At 48.0% G+C, this 17426-nt stretch overlaps 5 protein-coding genes across 5 annotated transcripts; 1 reads left to right on the top strand and 4 right to left on the bottom strand.

The window, feature by feature from the left end:
- Positions 1-575: 575 nt before the first annotated feature.
- DEU56DRAFT_274868 (Alpha/Beta hydrolase protein) lies at positions 576-2477 on the bottom strand. Its single transcript, XM_041345419.1, has 4 exons — positions 2280-2477; positions 1436-2215; positions 796-1375; positions 576-745 (listed from the first exon to the last, which is right to left on the bottom strand). The coding sequence occupies exons 2-3, from the start codon at positions 2088-2090 to the stop codon at positions 951-953; spliced, it is 1080 nt and encodes a 359-aa protein (XP_041209834.1). The 5' UTR covers positions 2091-2215; positions 2280-2477; the 3' UTR covers positions 576-745; positions 796-950.
- A 307-nt stretch (positions 2478-2784) lies between these two features.
- Positions 2785-4833, bottom strand: DEU56DRAFT_870795 (uncharacterized protein; the record flags this gene model as incomplete). The annotated part of the gene is made up of 7 exons (XM_041355660.1): positions 2785-2841; positions 3461-3673; positions 3727-4045; positions 4100-4137; positions 4193-4477; positions 4531-4697; positions 4776-4833. The coding sequence occupies 7 exons, from the start codon at positions 4831-4833 to the stop codon at positions 2785-2787; spliced, it is 1137 nt and encodes a 378-aa protein (XP_041209833.1).
- A 36-nt stretch (positions 4834-4869) lies between these two features.
- Positions 4870-6600, top strand: DEU56DRAFT_796059 (uncharacterized protein). The gene is made up of 9 exons (XM_041352876.1): positions 4870-5002; positions 5055-5463; positions 5512-5650; positions 5714-5768; positions 5823-5897; positions 5952-5963; positions 6016-6165; positions 6219-6362; positions 6416-6600. The coding sequence occupies exons 2-9, from the start codon at positions 5210-5212 to the stop codon at positions 6469-6471; spliced, it is 885 nt and encodes a 294-aa protein (XP_041209832.1). The 5' UTR covers positions 4870-5002; positions 5055-5209; the 3' UTR covers positions 6472-6600.
- Positions 6601-7407: 807 nt separating this feature from the next.
- DEU56DRAFT_734508 (uncharacterized protein) lies at positions 7408-13594 on the bottom strand (the record flags this gene model as incomplete). The annotated part of the gene is made up of 11 exons (XM_041348387.1): positions 7408-8044; positions 8093-8130; positions 8187-8471; positions 8519-8724; positions 9506-9556; positions 9852-10004; positions 10807-10940; positions 12317-12934; positions 12983-13020; positions 13077-13361; positions 13412-13594. The coding sequence occupies 11 exons, from the start codon at positions 13592-13594 to the stop codon at positions 7408-7410; spliced, it is 2628 nt and encodes an 875-aa protein (XP_041209831.1).
- Positions 13595-13998: 404 nt separating this feature from the next.
- Positions 13999-14601, bottom strand: DEU56DRAFT_979801 (uncharacterized protein; the record flags this gene model as incomplete). Its single annotated transcript, XM_041359761.1, has 2 exons — positions 13999-14250; positions 14305-14601. The coding sequence occupies 2 exons, from the start codon at positions 14599-14601 to the stop codon at positions 13999-14001; spliced, it is 549 nt and encodes a 182-aa protein (XP_041209830.1).
- Positions 14602-17426: the final 2825 nt, after the last annotated feature.

The raw sequence follows: 17426 nt of genomic DNA, 5'->3' as shown, positions 1-17426 counted from the left end.
CCAGTGGTGCTGTGGGTCCAGTAAGTCAAGAAAGCCAACAACCGGCAAACAATCCATACCCTCAGCCATACAGCGCGGGAACACCTCAGTTGTCACCGCCGCCTCGTGACAACGGAGCCTTGCCTCATGATGACCCGTTTCTCGCGCACGGGCAGCCTACACTATAATTTAGTTCATGTGAACAGTACTAGTGCGTAAAGATGTCTTACCTGTACCAGTCGTTGGTTGAGATCTTCACTCTCGGGCTCCATGACACTATCGTCCTCTCGAGTGGAAGTTGGCCTTTTGAAGGAGACTTTGGTGGGGCAGTAATCTCAGCCGTCGAGCTTTGACGCTCAGATTCGCCTCCGCGAGGCGTGTCTGAGCAGCTCAATAGCCTCTGGTCCTGCTTTGCCTCCAAGAGGCGTGGCAGGCCAGGGAGAGAAGGTGCCGGTATCAATCTAGGCTTTGGTTCATGGTAACTTGTGGGGACTTAGTGAAAAAAAGAAGTACTGGTTAGAAGCTCACCTGAACACGTCGAGGGTCAGAATTCGAACATAAACACTTTTCCGAGGTGGGTTGTCGTAGATATACAAGGTATAAAGAGAAGGAAATCGCGGTCTGGAACAAGCGCCGCTCCCGACCCGAATATGGTTTGTTTATGGATGTTGAATGTAACAGACGTCTGGTTAGATTCAGATTTATTTTTCACTCACACCTCGGAGTCTCGGAAAGTTCGCAAGTCAGGTTTTAGTCTACTTTACAGCTTGGGTTGGTATTAGCTCGGATTATACCCATACTCAGGGTTAGTTTTACCTCTTGCTAAAAAGTCGTTTCTGCAGTGATTGGTGCTATGCACAACGGTAGACATGCGAAAGTGCCCTGCACCTTGCACGGCCATGACACCTTGCAGCAGAAGCCGCAATTGGCATTGAGTTGCGTTACATACTCATCTGCAATCCATTCAAACCTTAATTGTACACAAAAACTGCAAGCCTATCTAATCCATCGTCTGACTGTAAAAAAATATGGGAAAACATCCACCACGCATGCGTCAAATCAGCATACTCCACAAGCTCCGCTATCCCACCCGCCTTTTTGATACCATTCACGATTCTCCGCGAGCTCTCAGCAACATTATCAGCCGTGCCAGTCATCACTAATGTCTTCGGCCAGCTTGCAGTGAATGGAATTAGGATGCCTGATGCCAGAGGGTCGTTGGCGGGGAAATTGCCGAGGTATTGAGATGAACATGCTTGGTAGGTTAATAGAGGTATGATGTCATGTGGTACGGAGGTGGAGGTGGTGTAAGTGAGGTCTGCGTCTGGGGAGAAGAGTGCGACGTGCCCCGGCATTGGGAGATTGGATTGCGAGATGATGTAGGTGAGGACAAGAGCTGGATGAATGGAAGTGAGATACGGACACTAGGAGAAGAATTCATTGACTAATTACGCACCCAAATTTCCACCTGCACTATCGCCTGTGATAGTGATGTTCTCGGCGTCAAAACCTTTCAAGATCAGGTGATGGTATGCGGAGAATACATCTTGTAACCCCGCTGGAAATAGGTTCTCAGCGACCGTTGCAAGTCTGTACGAAGGAGCTGCGATCATGGGTGAACTGGATCCTTGTGGGCCAGATTTCTTCCCGAGTGCACGAAGTATGCGAGAAAAGAACGCTATAAACCTCTGTTCCATTGGATGTCCGGAGACGTTACCACCTCCATGCACATGAAATACGACTTTGATGTCGTTCTTCGCATCAGTAAAGGACTCGGAAGGTGCATCTGCATAGAAGAAGACGGGAACCTGTCCCGGTTGGATCGAGGTTGAGTGAATGGATGCAGGGATCTGAGAGGAAGGCGGAGCTAATTCGCAAGAGATGTGAACTCCTTCAGGAATTCCTTCGCTGGGCACATGTGCGCGCTCAGCAAGCGATTGGGCCTGCCCGAACGTAGGCCCGAAAGCACCCATTGCGGTGCGAATGCCATGGAGAGCTGCTGCTTGCGCAGGGGTCCAGGTTGGTAGAGTCAGCGGTGAAGACATTTCTGAGATTGTGATCAATCCTTCGCGCGTAGGCTTTTTATGTGGGGTTTTACGCAGGTACTTCATGCTGATTCAGAAAGGGGTTGCTATCGATTCGGTACGGCATACTCACGTCCTGTCCGTGATCGGCTTTAGGGACATGCGAGGGAAACGGACAATGATGGTGTGTAGGGATGCGTGTACCTACTACTCTAGTTGAGTCGGATGATGCATTAGTAAGTATATTTATAACAAGAAATGCATTTTGGTTCTCACCAACGGACCTCTGACAGGCTGTGTTTTCTTGGCGTCTGGACAAGATGCCCCAAAGTTGACCAACCTTTGTGCCCAGGTCTGAAGTCGCAACAACAACGCCTGCGCGGATTTGAATGGCTGCACTCTAACAAGGAGACAGGCTGGTACTGCCCAGCCGGTTGCGTGAAACCATGTCCCATCAGAAGCTATGAGAGATGGACAGTGCGTACATCATTTCGGGGGTCGGGAGTGTTTCGTAGCGGTGGTCTGCTATCCGGGGATACGCGTCTGGTAGTACCAATGTCAAAGCTGGCGAATAAACAACAATCACGATTACACAGCTCGTTCCAAGAACAATCTACTTTCCCGTAAATCTAAGAACCATCCTCGTGAGGTGCTCCTTATGCGACCCTCAGTTTTCGGGTTTCAGACGCAGTAGTACAGACTGAGTCTGTGGCTCGAGCTCACCGCCCGGCCAGCTTATACGGAAGTGTTCGCACTGGCAAAGTATACATGATGAGATGACTCACATATACCCCTGTGATTGGCGCCAATTTCCAGTGACCACAACTGATAGGTGGATCTGATAGTGTCTATGAGCGAGTCGCGTTCGGGTTGGAAATCGAATTAGTTGGTCGACGGAAGGGCCCGAAGGGGAGGGCCAACATAGACTTCAACTTCGGACATGAAAGGGAAAAAAATTGACTGAGAATGAATGAAAACAGTATCCGGATTCGGGATCGTCTTCAGTATAGGAAAGCTTGATGCAACCGCGGAAGATGCAGAGCAATTTGGACATGTTCGTCAGGTCCTAGCACTTGTGGGACAAACAGGCAAGTAGGAATGAAAGAGCACCCTCCGCCCAGCATGGGATGTACGCATCCGTTATTGCATGCGCGGGCTTGAGTCGAATGTCTTGCGCTTCAATACTTGTCAGCACTTGGACCATAATATGGAAGGCCCGTTGTGGTTGTCGGAGCCTTGAAGACAGTTGTTGCAGGGGTTGTAACTAGTCACCTGACGTCATTCTAAGGTTGATGCAAGGCACCTCGCACAGTCAAATGTGCGGCGTGAAGTCAGAGCGATACCTCGCTCTATGAACGCGAGGATTCGAGGGCAGAAAACCCGTGCATTGTAGGACACTGGTTACAAAGAAGTCCGCTCTATGACAGCGAGGTATGCGTTGGGGGAATCCTACGTACTATGTACTGAGTGCGACGGGCCCAGTGGACTAGTAAATCGAAAAAAGATCTCTCGTCATCATGAGCCACCCGAGAACGTAATTTGCAGCTGCTAAAGCCCTGGCGTAGAACCTGGAATCGAGAGAAAATTTCGTCCATGTTTGGACGTTGTGCTGGATCCGAGTGCATCATGTCGGATACCAGACCGCTCAGGAATTCCAAACCTGTGTAGCGCTGTTTTTTCAAAATCAGATTATGAGAAATGAGATGCCATTTTTGCACTTTACCTCGAGTAATGTTTCTTGAATAGCATGTCCAAGATACCAAACATCAGTCGGGAAAGGGTTCCGAGGTTTATAGTTGTCTTCCTTGAATTCGGGCACGTCTTTATCTCCACCGAATATGGGGTCTTCCAATGGGTCGGTGTTAGATGCCTCATATTTGCGGGAGATGCCAAAGTCTATATAGTAATATTGTGGCGGCGACTGCGTGCGCGTACGATGCCTGGCTGCGCGTTTGAGGTCCTCCGACATAAATTGTTCGCTTGGATGCCACGCATCTATGAACATGCTGCCGTCCATCAGTATATTCAGTTGCATACAGTCCCTTGATCCACGTTATGAGATTAGCCACTCGAACCGAGCAACTTGGTTACATTACCTGTGAGCGACGTGATGCCTGTGCATGAAGCGCAGTCCCTTGAAGGAAAAAAAATAGTCATGAGGAGCATAAACTCGTGAATAAAGAGCTTACCTCGAAAAGCTGGTGGACGTAGTCTACAACTTCCCCTACTGTGTCAAAATAGGGATCCGCAGCATTTCGAAGTAACGGCATGACCAGTATCTTAAGATGTTTGGCATTGGGTACCTCCAGAACGTCGTAAATTGGCACGCAATGATTTTCTGGATCTTCTCTGAGAGACGAGCTACAGAAATAGCGAGCGATCTCTATCTCATGCGGGTGTCGCGTTACGTCAATACATTTAAGTGATACACGAGCGCCGTCTCGAATGCGCCGTGCATCCAGTAGAAGATAGTGCTGGAGGACGCATGGTAATTGATCAACGATATTGGTATTAGCGAAGTACCTACTGGTGATGAAATTCCATCCTCGCAGTTTATGTCGATTTTGTTGGTGTTTGTCCAAGACGGGACCCAATCTGGACTGTAGCGACTTCGTAGCTTATAACCCTTTTCTTCGAGGTAATGGTAGTGATCCCTCCACCAAATCTCGAATTCAGCAAGATGGGGATGGGGAGCTGAGGTCGAGGCCATCACTGCCTGAGTTGTAGAGCGAAGTAAAAGTTGTGAAAGTAAGAGAACAAATATGGACCTACAAATAACGTTGTTGGCAATTCGGACCCCGGCACTTCGCGGACTTTGTTGCATCCCCATCGTGCGCGTGACCCTAGGTGACCCTTTGCAACAACTTTGCAGTGCAAAGCTTTGACTTATGTATCCCCTTGAACCAATTGCAACCCATATCTACCATGATAGGAAACTTTTGTCCGAACGATGAAACATTCTGCATTGTTCTATCTATTGCAATCATTTCCAGGTTTATGTACGTATGTAAGATTTTTGGTCGACTTGCAAGGCTTAGAATCAGGTCTCAGGGCTACCGGGAGCTGCCATCGCCATCATGATGAAGTTCCCATAATCTTCCTACGGGGGAAACAGTCTTGTTCTCTTACCTATTTATACTTAACGTCTTCAGGGCAGTTGGCGCGACACCTTACACCCATCTCCCCCTCATTATCAGTTGTAACCAATGGATCCCCCAAAATCTTCAACAACAATTCGGATAACCACGCCCTTAGGTCATGCGAGCCAATTTGCGAATTCGCCCATGACCGTTATCGAGCTAAAGGGCCGGAAAAATCACGAAAAGGGAGAACACTATCTACAATTATCGCTGACAGCCCTGCGAGAGCTGGCCAACTTATTAGAAAATGATCGCCTCTCAGCAGCTGATCAAGCTACCTACAATCGAGCTTACACTGTTGGCCAGCGTCAATATGACGAGTACGCTTTTTCACTTAGCCAAAAGGCCTTCCTCACCCACTCCCCCAGAGCGAGAAACATCAGAGACCAACTTTTGACACAGAAGAAAACCTTTCGCAAATTCATTGTTAACCTTTTCTACCGCCGCGGCGAGTCGGATGCCCACCGGTTCTATAAAGTCTCATATGAGGCTTATTCAAGCATCAGAGTAAGTCGACTAGTTCCTACATAACAGGCATCCAATTAGAATGCCAGCTGATTAACAACACAGAGAACTTCAGAAGACCTGGCTAGACGATTGCTGCCGAATAAGAGTGATATCCTTAGTATGTCAAAAGGAAAGAGCGAGTTCCCTTTGCTGACTCCGATCTACTGACCAGCATCGGGAAGCCCCGGGGAGTCCGCACAAGGCGACATCTCTGTTTGCGAAGAGAGTCCGTGTGAAGTGGTAGAAGGTATGTATCATCTCCACCTTCTATAACAGAATACTAATCACCTTTGTGATAAAGGGAGTTTTTCAGGTTGGTTCCATAATTCTTTCTCCTCGTCCATATCTCACCTGTAGTGGATCAGTCAATGATCTTCCTCCGGACGAAACCATCCGAGGCATAAACGTAGAGGTACATGGTGAACAAGAAGAGCAAGAGGCCTTTGAGACGTTTAATCGAATAGCGAAATCTCAACAAGCAGATGAAGAAGATGATGATGATGATGACCAAACCAGTGTGTTTTTAAAATCATCACTCATGATATAATCTAATTTCTTGATATCTCAGTCAAACCCCGGCCCTCACAAAGCAGACCGTCGTCTCCTAGCTCCATCTGCACGATCATCTGGAATAATTACCATATCACTCAAAGTGTGGTGTCCTTTGATTCAGAAACGTCAGGATCAACATTGAACGTCGGGGTGGATAAAGGTTTGTCATATTCACTTTCTATGTCATCGCGCGATGTTTAATGATGATAATAGCGGCCGGCTCTTCATCTGATTGGCAACCTGATACCAATCAGCCACTGTTTCAATGAAATTTATTTACAGGATGTAGCGTGTTCTATATGTAGTCGGCAGTGCCATGTCAGTAATTCATCATTGATCGGGTTTGTGGGTCTCTGGATGCGCTTGCAGGGCCGGAAAGCCGTGACGGTAGTGATGAATGTTCTAGTGATTTTATCCCGGATTCAAAGTGTACAAAGAGTTACAGCCATCAGTTCAAACTCCGGCAATGATGCATCACAGAAGTGTCATAAGTCGTAATCCCAGGTTCTACTCCGCGAGGCTAAAAAGCATAGCATTCATGATGTTGGGGATGTATTCTTGAGGAGCGGCAACCAATCATCGTGATCAATCGAATTTGGGTGGTACTTTGTCCTTAGCGTATGTCAAGTATTTTGACGTATGGGTGCCAGGAGGACAAAGTGCCACTGATATGCCGTATGATGGCATCACGATCTGCAGTTCAAGCTCTTTGTTCCACATATGGCTACTTATGAATGAGCGTTGTTCTCCAATAGAGAATACTTGAGAAACACCGTGAGTTTGTCTTTCATGCACTAGGCAATCATAATCTTAACGGCCGAGCGTGCGGCACCCTTTAAACTACAGTTGAGCTCTGCGGCACATGAGATACCGATCTCTTCGAGATTTGGCGGCTTTCGTGAGCATCCAAGAACCATCCTCGTGGGGTGCTCCTTATGGAAAGCATAGCATGTATTCTTCAGGAGCGACCAATCATCGTGACCAATCAGATTTGAGATGGCACTTTGTCCTTAGCGTTCCACGTAATGGGTGTCAAGTGTTTTGTTATTGTAAGTGCGGGAGACGTCGGTAAGCACCTTAACAAACAACCACATCTGACGCGGTGCAGTCAAGCGTGCGGCGGGAAATCAACGTGACGCCTCACATTCTATAAAGGTGAGGACTCAGGCTGAAGGACAGAAAACTCGTGCATTGTAGGAGACCGGTTACAAAGAACTTTGCTCTATGACAGCGAGGTATGTGCTGCGGGAATCCTGCGTACTATGTACTATGCGACGGGCCCAGTGAGCTAGGAAATCAAAAACAGATCTCTCGTCATCATGAGCCACCCGAGAACGTAATTTGCAGCTGCTAAAGCCCTGGCGTAGAACCTGGAATTGAGAGAAAATTTCGTCCATGTTTGGACGTTGTGCTGGATCCGAGTGCATCATGTCGGATACCAGACCGCTCAGAAATTCCACACCCGAGTGGTGCTGTTTTATGTAAATCAGAGTTTGAAATGAGCAGGCACTGTTGCACTTTACGTCGAGAAATGTTTCTTGAATGACATGCCCAAGATACCAAACATCAGTTGGGAATGGGTTCCGAGCTTTATAGTTGTCTTCGTTGAACTCAGGTACTTCTTTATCTCCACCGAATATGGGCTCTTCTAATGGGTTGGTGTTGGACGCCTCATATTTGCGGGAGATACCAAAATCTATGTAGTAGTATAGTGGAGGATATTTCGTGCGCGCACGATGCCTGGCTGCGCGTTTGAGGTCCTCCGACATAAACTGGTTGCTTCCGTGCCATGCATCTATGAAAATGCTGTCATCCATCAGGATGTTTAGTTGCATGCAGTCCCTAAGCCCAGGCCATGAGACAAGTCATTAGAACAACTCGAACACGTACCTGTGAGCGACATGATGGCTGTGCATGAAGCGCAGACCCTTCAAAAGAAAGCAAAAATAAATAGGTCATAATCAGTCAATCAACAAGACCTTACCTCAAAAAGCTGGTGGATGCAGTCTACAACTTCCCCGACTGTGTCAAAATAGGGATCCGTAAAATCTCGAAGTAATGGCATAACAATTATCACAATATGATCGTCGGCGGGCACCTGCAGAACATCGTAAATTGGCACGCAACGGTTCGCTGGATCCTTGATAAGAGGGGAGGTAGAGAAATAACGACCGATTTCTATCTCATAAGGGTGTCGCGATACGTCTATACGTTTAAGGGATACGCGAGCGCCGTCTTGAATGCGCCTTGCATCTAACACAAGATAATGCTAAAGGACGCATGGTAATTGACGAATACTGCTATTATCGTACCTACTGGTGACCCGATTCTATCCTCGCAGTCTATGTCAGCTTTGTTGGTGTTCGTCCAGGAAGGGACCCAATCTGGGCTGTAGCGACTTCGTAGCTTGTAACCCTTTTCTTCGAGGAAGTTGTAGTGGCTCCTCCACCATATCTCATATTCAGAAAGATGAGAAAGAGCATCGGAGGTCGAGGCCATCACTGCCTGAGTTGTAGTGGGAGCTAAAGGTAAAATTTGTGAAACGAAGAGAACAAATATATGGACCTACAAATAACGGTGTTGGCAATTCCAGGAACAACATTGAAGGTCGCGGTGGATAAAGCTAAGGTTTGTCATGTTCGCTGTCGATTAATGATGATAATAGGGGTCAGCTCTTCATCTAATTGGCATACTGATACCAATCAGCCACTATATCAATGGACTTGCAGGTTGTAGCGCGTTCACTACGTCTAGTCGGCAGTACCGTATCAGTTATATATCATTGATTGGGCATTCGTGGGTTTCTGGATGCGCTCGCAGGGCCAGAAAGCCGTGACGATGGTGACGAGCAGTACGACGTTTTATCCCAGATTCAGAGTGTACAAAAGAGTTACAGCCATCAGTTCAAACTCCGGCACTGATGGCAGCCATTGGCAGGGCTGATCGGTCAAAAACCCTGTCAAGAGGAGCGTACGTGTGCGAATATCGGAATCGGAATGTCTCTGTTTGTATGGATTTCGAATTTTGGTTCTAAGTCAGATCATCATCTTTGGCTCATCGATGTTGTACCGATTGGCGCTTGTCGCCGTTACGATTTGATTGCTTTGGCATGAGGGACTGCTGTGTAACAAGAACATCTCGAAAACAAGGTGACGAATCACGAACAGCTGAAATTTACGTTCTTTCATCTTTTGCGGTGTTCAAGTGTTCCGCCTCATTGCCTGATTACATAAGCACAGGCGTTATTTCAATCCACGTCCCTACCCTACGAACAACTTGAACGCGAGTCACCTATCCATTCACAGGAACGGATATCATCCCTTGATCTCATGCAAGAACTGGGTGGTGGTATATCTAGCACGAATATCATTGTTGTATGTCCACCAAGTTCCCCGCTCCCTCACATCCATCATCTAACAGTATGACCCTAGTCTCAGACGACCCTAGTTTTTGGCCACTCATCAACTCTTTGCGTATCAACAGCTATTTTATATGTTCGTGAAGAGCAGTCAGATTTCAGCGCTGATGCCTTGATCTGACCTTGACTGCGGTGTCCCAGTTGCCGCCTTTGTTGGATTGACGTATGATTGGGGTGAGCATGATAACATCAGAGAATTGCTGATTTCCCACAAGTATTTCCAGCCCTTACGTTCGGACAAGAGGTATATTGATGCTATGACCGGAGCAGCCATCTCGCTAAGTTTGGTTTGTAGGTCGAACTGGTCTGGGTGGGCACAGTTCCACGTCAGAAGAACAATATTGATTTGTGACAGAGACAACGTTGGTCCCTGATGACCGTTCTCTATCTCAGTGTACGTAGTTTGCCTGTTGTGAATTTGTGCTGACTTTAAAATATCCTAGGTGCGCTATCTTGGAATATTATATACGTTGTATGTTCGGAAGGCTTAACAGTTGTTGTTCTGCTAATCAGCCATCTCTCACATACAGCCTGAACATATTGGGTATGTCTTCTCGCATTCACCGTGTTTGTTTCTTCTGACCAGTTGCATACAGCCGATGTTCCTACGATCTTGTTGACAGATGCAGTGAGTCTTCTGCACTGATGCCTGCTATTCCCATTCAATTAACCGCGACGCCCTGTAGGGGTGAGTGTCATTCTTGACTAGCTTCTTCGTTTACTATCATGACTGCTACAGATGTGAGTCTGTTTGTAGTGTGTGATCCACCAAAGGCCCATCACTAACCGGATTTTTTAGGCCGGATTCTGTTCCTCGTGTGGAATTGGATGAATATTGTGGCAGCTCCAATGCTGTGTGGTGAGTTGTGCAGTTACAAGACCTATGATATTGACTTGACCGAAACATGTTGCAGTCATCATGATCACTCGGTTACATGCCATGTATCAACGATCCAGAAGGATCCTGATATTTCTCGTTGTCGTGTCCTTGGCTATCAACATTTTCGACGCAGTGGCCATGGCAATGGAAACGATGCGTACTTCAGGAGGTACACTTAACTGTGAATGAAAAGCGTGCATGAGGCTTATTAATGAATTCCAGAGGAATTCATTCTCTCTGGCACCCATGAGTGCATCATTGTCTATGGAGGCAATTTCCCACTTCTGAATTCCATAACTTGGATACTCGGCGCTGTCTGGGAGGTCCTCGCGCTGTGTTTCGCAGTCTGGATTGCTGTAAAACACTTCCGTGAACTGCGACAACAGTCGGCAGGAGGGATAATTGAAGACTGCTTCACGGTGTTGATCAAATCCCACGTGCTTTACTTTGCGAGGTGAGCTCATATTGTGAATATGGTTCCATTTTCCGCTGAATGATTGAATGTGCTAGCTTTGTTGCTGTGTCTTGCTTCAACCTCATTGTTGATTTGTCTCCAACAGTCTTAGCGGTATGGCAATATGTCACTGACCTCTGCATGCGACCGCGGTTCATCATTTCCATAGGACCCATTTTCCATCGAAGCTCATGTTTTTATTGGTATTCTTCAGGTTTCGCAAGTCATACAGTTCTTTGTGCTCGGACCACGCCTCATCCTTAGCGTTCGAGAACATTACGCTCGGCTCCTGGCTGACTCCGATGCAGCAACCGGCATGTCCTCAATCGCTTTCCAGGCCCGCGTGCATATATCGACTGGCAGTGACGTATAGCATGGGAGATGCTTGATGGTGTTAACGGTAGTCTGGTGCTCAGCAGGGAGCAAGAGAATTTGCTTTTTTTTCTTGATTTACAAGTTTCGTTGTGGTACTTATTGGCTTAGCGTTGCAGAGTGGACTTCAAGGAAACATGGGTCTTGGCACATATTTCGTCGTAATATGTATTTAAGTTATTCGTTTCGAAGAGCGTTGAAAGAGACATGACGAGGTGTCGAGTCAGACGTAGGCCATCCCAAGGTAACTACCTTATCTTTCACATTTACGTTCGCAGACTCAAGTCCCCAGGCCGAGTTATTGAGGCGAAGACGCTGTTTTCATTCGGAAGACCTGACTGGCGTTTCTTAGTCACATCCTTGTGCACAGAACGAGAAGCTATAATTCGCGAGGCTGCCAATAGGGAAAGGGGCTGTCATCCATGAGCATCTGGGAATGCAAGGCCCACAGTGATTGCCGCACGACTTGAATCTTTGCTCCTTCGCCACCAACTGTAGGAACGGCTGTGACACTCGAGCTCGTCATGGACCGTGCTTACAGAAAGGAGGCTGGTGGTCAAGACGACGAGCGCTACTGGGACTTTAAGCCATTGATAAGTCTTCTTTGACACGCGACTTTTGGAGGAACCTTCCCTCTCATTGATGTTGGGGATACAAGCGTAGCAAGTCGATTTTTGAAACAATTTTTTGGATTCCTGAGCCCGGCTAGATCTGATCATCATCTTTGGCACATTCAATTCTCCTCAGTTCTCAGCAAAGTAGTGTATCTAAAGTGTAGTCTTTTATAACTAAAGCCTACTCCTTGTACATTTTGTATTTGTAACTACGGCGCGTTTGCCACTCCAACAAAACGAGTCGGGGATTGGCGCTTGTCGCCGTTGAGATGTTGTAATCCCAGAGCGCGCTCGAGCGATCATCGATCATCAGTACTTAAGGAAGACATGGGACTCGTGGATTGCAGGGGGCAGGTTACAAATAAGTTCGCTCTACGACAGCGAGGTATGTGTTGCGGGAATCCTGCGTACTATGTACTGAATGCGACGGGCCCAGTGAGCTAGGAAATCAAAAACAGATCTCTCTTTATCATGAGCCACCCGAGAACGTAATTTGCAGCTGCTAAAGCCCTGGCGTAGAACCTGGAATCGAGAGAAAATTTCTTCCATGTTTGGACGTTGTGCTGGATCCGAGTGCATCATGTCTGATACCAGACCGCTCAGAAATTCCACACCCGAGTAGTGCTGTTTTATGTTAATCAGAGTTTGAAATGAGCAGGCACTGTTGCACTTTACGTCGAGAAATATTTCTTGAATGGCATGCCCAAGATACCAAACATCAGTTGGGAATGGGTTTCGAGGTTTATAGTTGTCTTCGTTGAACTCGGGTACTTCTTTATCTCCACCGAATATGGGCTCTTCTAATGGGTTGGTGTTGGACGCCTCATATTTGCGGGAGATACCAAAATCTATGTAGTAGTATCGTGGAGGAGACTTTGTGCGCGCACGGTGCCTGGCCACGCGCTTGTAGTCCTCCGACATATACTGGTCGAATGCATGCCATGGATCTATGAAAATGCTGCCATCCATCAGTATGTTTAGGTCCATGCAGTCCCTAAGCCCAGGCCATGAGACAAGTCATTAGAACAACTCGAACACGTACCTGTGAGCGACATGATGACTGTGCATGAAGCGCAGACCCTTCAAAAGAAAGCAAAAATAAACAAGTCATAATCAGTCAATCAACAAGACCTTACCTCAAAAAGCTGGTGGATGCAGTCTACAACTTCCCCGACTGTGTCAAAATAGGGATCCGTAAAATCTGCAAGTAACGGCATAATAATTATCACAGTATGATCGTCGGCGGGCACCTGCAGAACATCGTAAATTGGCACGCAATGGTTGGCTGGATCCTTGCTGAGAGGGGAGGTAGAGAAATAACGACCGATTTCTATCTCACAAGGGTGTCGCGATACGTCTATACGTTTGAGCGACACGCGAGCGCCATCTTGAATGCGCCGTGCGTCTAGCACAAGAGAGTGCTAAAGGATACATGGTCATTGATGCACACTGCTATTATTGAAGCACCTACTCGTGGCACGATTCCATCCTCGCAGTCTATGTCAGCTTTGTTGGTGTTCGTCCAGGAAGGGACCCAATCTGGGCTGTAGCGACTTCGTAGCTTGTAACCCTTTTCTTCGAGGAAGTTGTAGTGGCTCCTCCACCATATCTCATATTCAGAAAGATGAGAAAGAGCATCGAAGGTCGAGGCCATGCTCAGAAAACTGCCTGAGCTGTGGCGTGAACTAAAAGTAAAAGTAGTCGAAATTAGAAGACAAATATGGACCTACGAAGGACCTGAAACAAATATTGTGGGTAACTCACTGTGAAACAACAATAATTGTGAAACAACAATATCAGGCGCAGCGGATGAAACAAGTGACAAGGTGTTGGGCTTCGCTGGTGCAGGGACAGGTGAAGCGTAAATCAATAACCTGAGTATCACTTTTCTCGGCCGGTCACCTGACGTCGTTGTGAGTTTGATGCAAAAGACGATTGCATCTGACGCTGTGCATGCGGCGTGAAGTCAGCGCGATACCTCACTCTGTGAATGCGAGGACTTAAGAACAGAGAAAAAAACTCATGCATTGTAGGAGACTGGTTACAAAGAAACCCGCTCTATGCCAGCGAGGTATGCGTTGGGGGAATCCTGCGTACAATGTACTGAATGCGACGGGCCCAGTGAAGTAGGAAATGAAAAACAGATCTCTTTTCATCATGAGCCACCCGAGAACGTAATTTGCAGCTGCTAAAGCCCTGGCGTAGAACCTGGAATTGAGAAAAAACTTCGTCCATGTTCGGGCGTTGTGCTGGATCCGAGTGCATCATGTCTGATACTAGACCGCTCAGGAATTCCACACCTGTGTAGCGCTGTTGTTGTCCAAATGAGATTATGCAAAATGAAAAGCGACAGTGACACTTTACGTCGAGAAATGTTTCTTGAATAGCACGCCCAAGATACCAAACATCAGTCGGGAAAGGGTTCCAAGGTTTGCTGTAGTCTTCCTTGAATTCTGGCACTTCTTTATCTCCACCATATATAGGTAATTCCAACGGGTTGGTGTTGGATGCATCATATTTACGAGAGATACCAAAGTCTATGTAGTAATATCGTGGCGGAGACTGCGTGCGCGTACGGTGCCTGGCCGGGCGTGTGAGGTCTTCTGACATATAGTGGTCGCTTGGATGCCATTCATCTATGAACATACTGCCGTCCATCATTATGTTCAGCTGCATACAGTCACTATGTCCAGGTCACGAAACAATTTACACGAGCAAAAAGGATTGTAAGGATATGATATCCTTTACGCACCGCGCCAGTCTCAAACAAGGCGTTCGAACTGACAAGTTCGAACACAGCCACGTGACTCACTGATGCGAAGAGTTCAACTCTTCGCATCCGAGTTACCTGGACACATTCCTTCTTAACTCTCCTTACCTACTGTACCATATGCTCGAAACCCATCATCACCGTCCTTCGCCGACTTATTTTCCATTTCCACATGCTACTTGCTCGACTCTCGGCTTAATCGTTCGGCTCGAAACACTTATATACCACGAATGTGCACTCGTTACAGTAGCAGAATTCACCCGTTGATTCACCGCTCCAAGAAGCATCATAGAAAGACCACTCAGAAGTCCTTATCCGTCTCAACTAAAGCCTTCCCTCATATTCGTAATTCGACGCTATTTAAACAATTCCCTCTCGAACTCGACGCAGCCTTTACATATTTGGAGCCCACCGCGAGGGGAATTGCTTTCGAGCTACCCTTGCACCCCGAGTTTGATCCGTTGATCTATCCTTGATCCGCTGATCTTTCTCTTCTAGAAGTCTGATCTTCTGATCAAACTTAAAATTATCACAATTACTAAGTACTACCACCCTAACGCGCAGCTACGCCTCCAACAAGATAAGCCACCTGCGCTGGCCTCCCCGAAGAACACCTTGACCAAGAAACGCCGAAGCAGGGCCAATACGTACAACGCCCTCAGTACCTCTCCTTCTTCCACAGCCAATCCGTTTCTCGACGCTCCCGCTATCACCCCAACACGTTTTAGATTGGATCAACGCACCAGACCCTTCCAGGACTCAACAGACGGACCGACAGAATCGTCCATCTCAGACGACGACACCATAAACCTCCTTCCACGCACAAAATCCCCCTTCCCAGTTATAACTGATCAGCCAACATTTACCCTCAGACCGGCCGTATTCGATCCAGAAACGCCTACACTCCCGTTAATCCCCTCTGAAACCATAGAACCAACAACGCTTGCTACCACGACAGAACACCCCATCCCCAAACCTCAGTTCCTACCTCGCACAACCGCACCTCCTCCTCACACTCCAGCGCCAGCAAAACCGCAAGTAGCAAAACCCCCACCTGCGATCGCACCTCCTCCTCACGCTCCCGCGCCAGCATTCCCGCAACCCGTAAAACCTCCACCTTCCACCGTACCTCCTCCTATACCCTCCCAACCAGCATTCATCATGTCAACCGCTAAAGGCATCAGCGCCATGCCGGGACCCGGATCAAGCAAAGCACCTTCCTTCAACGGGGAAACTTCCGAATTACTCGAGTTCCTCGAGTTATTCGAAGACCTGGCCTCGTCGTGCGCGCTTACCAACGCAGACAAATGCAAGATGATAGTCCGATACGTCAACATCGAGACTAAACGATTTTGGGTAACGCTCACCGGATATGAAAGCCGGGACTATGACATTTTCAAAGCCAGTATAGTAGCACAGTATTCGGGTGCGGCCAAAGGCCAGCGATACATGATCCGCGACCTAGAACGCGTTGTCATCAACAACGCAGACAACGAAATATCGACAGAAACGGAACTCTTGCAGTATTACCGACAATTCCGTCCCGTCGCGCACTGGCTTGTCTCGAACGGGAAGATATCTACACGCGAACGAGATCGCTATTTCTGGCAAGGATTGCCTGCCGTCACTCGACGCGCCATTGACAGGAGGCTCGAACTCAAAGACCCAAACTACTCGCGAACGGAAGCCACGGACTTTGAGGAAGTACTCAACGCAGGGCGTTTCGTATTTTCAGACGACGCGTTTGATGCTGACCTCAATGAACCTATAGCAACCCGTATTCGAACCATACGGGAGGGTCGCTCGTCAAAAGTTAAAACCGCCGCCCCCTGGGATTCAGAGGACGAAGAAGAGAGAAAGGATGTTCGAAGGGAAGTGCAGACTAAACGGGTCTCATTCACGCCTCCTCCGCCAGCTCCCCTCAAGAATACTATCGACGAAGTGGAAGCACTGGCACGCAGAATGCACGGCCTCGACATCGGCGATGTCGCCTACTCAGGCTGCTACACCCGGCTCGTTTGCTTAGCGCCTGCAGCTGCACAGGCATGGGCACCCCCCAAGTCCCGTCAAAACGTCAGCACGCCCTCACCAGCGCCAAACTCTCAAACGCTGCCATATCTTCCCCTACCCCCCCTTCCTTCCTCTTCCATCTACTCCCAGAATGCAAAGTGTTTCTTCTGCGGAGGACCGCATGTTTTGCGCACCTGCTCTACGGCAGGAGACTATCTGCGCGCAGGACGAATCATCCGCGACGGGCAGTATTTCGCGTACCCCGATTGATTGCGTATACGACGATATGGAGACGAGACCTTCAAACAGGTCATCGACGCTCGCTACGCGTGTCCCCATCCTGCTACTCCTGCCACTGGTTCCAACTCCATCGTCATCGAAAACCCCCGACGAGAAACCCCATCGCAATCAACGCCCCAAGAAATCCCCTCCTCCGCCTTCATATCAGAATTGTACTTTCTACAGTGCGAACCGGTAGCCGAGAATCACGCGGTGATCTTGGCTGTAGAAGAAATCAAGGACGAGCCATCTGCTGAGGCGCTCGCCATCACCCGATCTAAATCGAAGGCCGCAAACCCATCAGAAACCACAACCTCCACACGTCCCGCCTCGATTCCAGCGCCTGTATATTCCCCAGCCACTTCTACACCTTCCGCCTCGATTCCAGCGCCTGTATATCCCCCTACTACCCCTAGAACACGTTCCG

The sequence above is a fragment of the Suillus clintonianus genome (genome assembly GCF_016758775.1).
Source record: "Suillus clintonianus strain FC179 chromosome Unknown DEU56scaffold_25, whole genome shotgun sequence".
Classification (NCBI taxonomy): domain Eukaryota; kingdom Fungi; phylum Basidiomycota; class Agaricomycetes; order Boletales; family Suillaceae; genus Suillus; species Suillus clintonianus.
The sequence above is the reverse complement of the archived record's forward strand: the minus strand, read 5'-3'. Positions and strand labels throughout refer to the sequence as shown.

Bases quoted from the DNA above. Each gene is read 5' to 3' on its own strand.
- DEU56DRAFT_796059 (XM_041352876.1), top strand. From the start codon at position 5,210: ATGGATCCCCCAAAATCTTCAACAACAATTCGGATAACCACGCCCTTA. The intron at 5,464-5,511 runs GTACGCTTTTTC...CCACTCCCCCAG, and splicing joins GGCCAGCGTCAATATGACGA to AGCGAGAAACATCAGAGACC. The intron at 6,363-6,415 runs GTTTGTCATATT...TGATGATAATAG, and splicing joins GAACGTCGGGGTGGATAAAG to CGGCCGGCTCTTCATCTGAT.
- DEU56DRAFT_274868 (XM_041345419.1), bottom strand. From the start codon at position 2,090: ATGAAGTACCTGCGTAAAACCCCACATAAAAAGCCTACGCGCGAAGGA. The intron at 1,376-1,435 runs GTGCGTAATTAG...CCATTCATCCAG, and splicing joins TAGTGCAGGTGGAAATTTGG to CTCTTGTCCTCACCTACATC.